We start from the raw sequence: 1,305 nt of genomic DNA, 5'->3' as shown, positions 1-1,305 counted from the left end.
TGAATATATTTTGGAGGTTGTTGATTATGTGAGTAAATGGGTTGAAGCTCTAGCATGTCCCAAGAATGATGCTAACACGGTGATTAAATTTTTGAAAAGGCAAGTTTTCTCACGTTTTGGAACCCCCAGGGTACTTATCAGTGATGGGGGGTCTCATTTTTGTAATGCTCAGCTTGCCAAGGTACTTAAACATTATGGGGTGAAACATAAAGTGACTGCACCTTATCATCCGCAAACAAATGGTCAAGCTGAGGTTTCTAACAGAGAAATCAAGAGGATATTAGAGAAGACAGTTGTTTTTTCACGAAGAGATTGGTCACATAAATTAGATGATGCTCTTTGGGCATACAAGACAGCTATGAAGACTTCCATGGGGTTATCACCTTTTCAGATGGTATATGGGAAAGCATGTCATTTTCTAGTAGACATGGAACATAAGGCTTTGTGGGCTTTAAACTTTTTAAACCTTGACCCTCATGAGACTCAAAGCAAGCGTAGAAATCAATTGTTGGAGCTTGAAGAGATGCGGTTACATGCATATGACTCATCTAGGAGTTATAAAGAAAAGGTGAAATTTTATCATGACAGGAAGCTGGTAAAAAGAGTTTTCAACCCGGGGCAGCAGGTGTTATTATTTAATTCACGGTTGAAGTTATTTCTTGGGAAGTTGAAATCAAAATGGTCAGGACCTTTTGTGATAAAGCATGTATTTTCAAATGGAGCTGTGGAGTTGGAGAATCCAAATGATGATGGTCAGCAGCAGATTGGGTGGTAAATGGTCAAAGGCTTAAACATTATTTAGGAGGAGAAGTGGAGCAATTCTCCACGGTTGATGATGTTGGTGGATCCATGAGGTTTGGGTCAGGCTCGTGACGTTAAACAAGCACTAATGGGAGGCAACCCAGGTTTTTCATTTTCTTTTGTACTTTGGATTTGTAGATTAGGTGAACTTTACTTTTGCGTATATGCTTGGCTTGTACATTGACTCTGATGATGGTGTGATGATATTGCATGATGAGTTATTTGATGATGATTGAATGTGGTTGATGATTGAGACTGTGTGCATGTTGATATCCAGGGGAATGGTTCACTAACTATGTGAACAGATGTGTGGTGGCTTATGATTGTGATTATGAATCTAAGCAGGATGTATGAATAATGTGTGAGAAAGCATGTTGTGTGAGGTATTGAGCTCCAGAGTTTTCACTAATATATGTATTGGTCACAGGGAAGCATTAATGATAATGCCTGAGTCTTGGTAATTGATTGAATTGCATGTTTATGTCATATGATCAAGGCCATGTT

At 38.9% G+C, this 1,305-nt stretch overlaps 1 protein-coding gene across 1 annotated transcript; it reads left to right on the top strand.

Moving 5' to 3' along the window:
• Nucleotides 1-358: 358 nt before the first annotated feature.
• LOC111242276 lies at nt 359-775 on the top strand. Its single transcript, XM_022784792.1, has one exon. It carries the CDS (start codon nt 359-361, stop codon nt 773-775), a length of 417 nt encoding a protein of 138 aa, XP_022640513.1.
• The last annotated feature ends 530 nt before the right edge of the window (nt 776-1,305 follow it).

The sequence above is a fragment of the Vigna radiata genome, chromosome 8, assembly GCF_000741045.1.
Source record: "Vigna radiata var. radiata cultivar VC1973A chromosome 8, Vradiata_ver6, whole genome shotgun sequence".
In the NCBI taxonomy this organism is placed as follows: Eukaryota; Viridiplantae; Streptophyta; class Magnoliopsida; order Fabales; family Fabaceae; genus Vigna; species Vigna radiata.
This window is presented reverse-complemented; position numbering and strand designations above follow the sequence as displayed.

What these genes read in the sequence shown, in the direction of transcription:
- LOC111242276 (XM_022784792.1), top strand. Translation starts at nt 359, where the DNA reads ATGAAGACTTCCATGGGGTTATCACCTTTTCAGATGGTATATGGGAAA.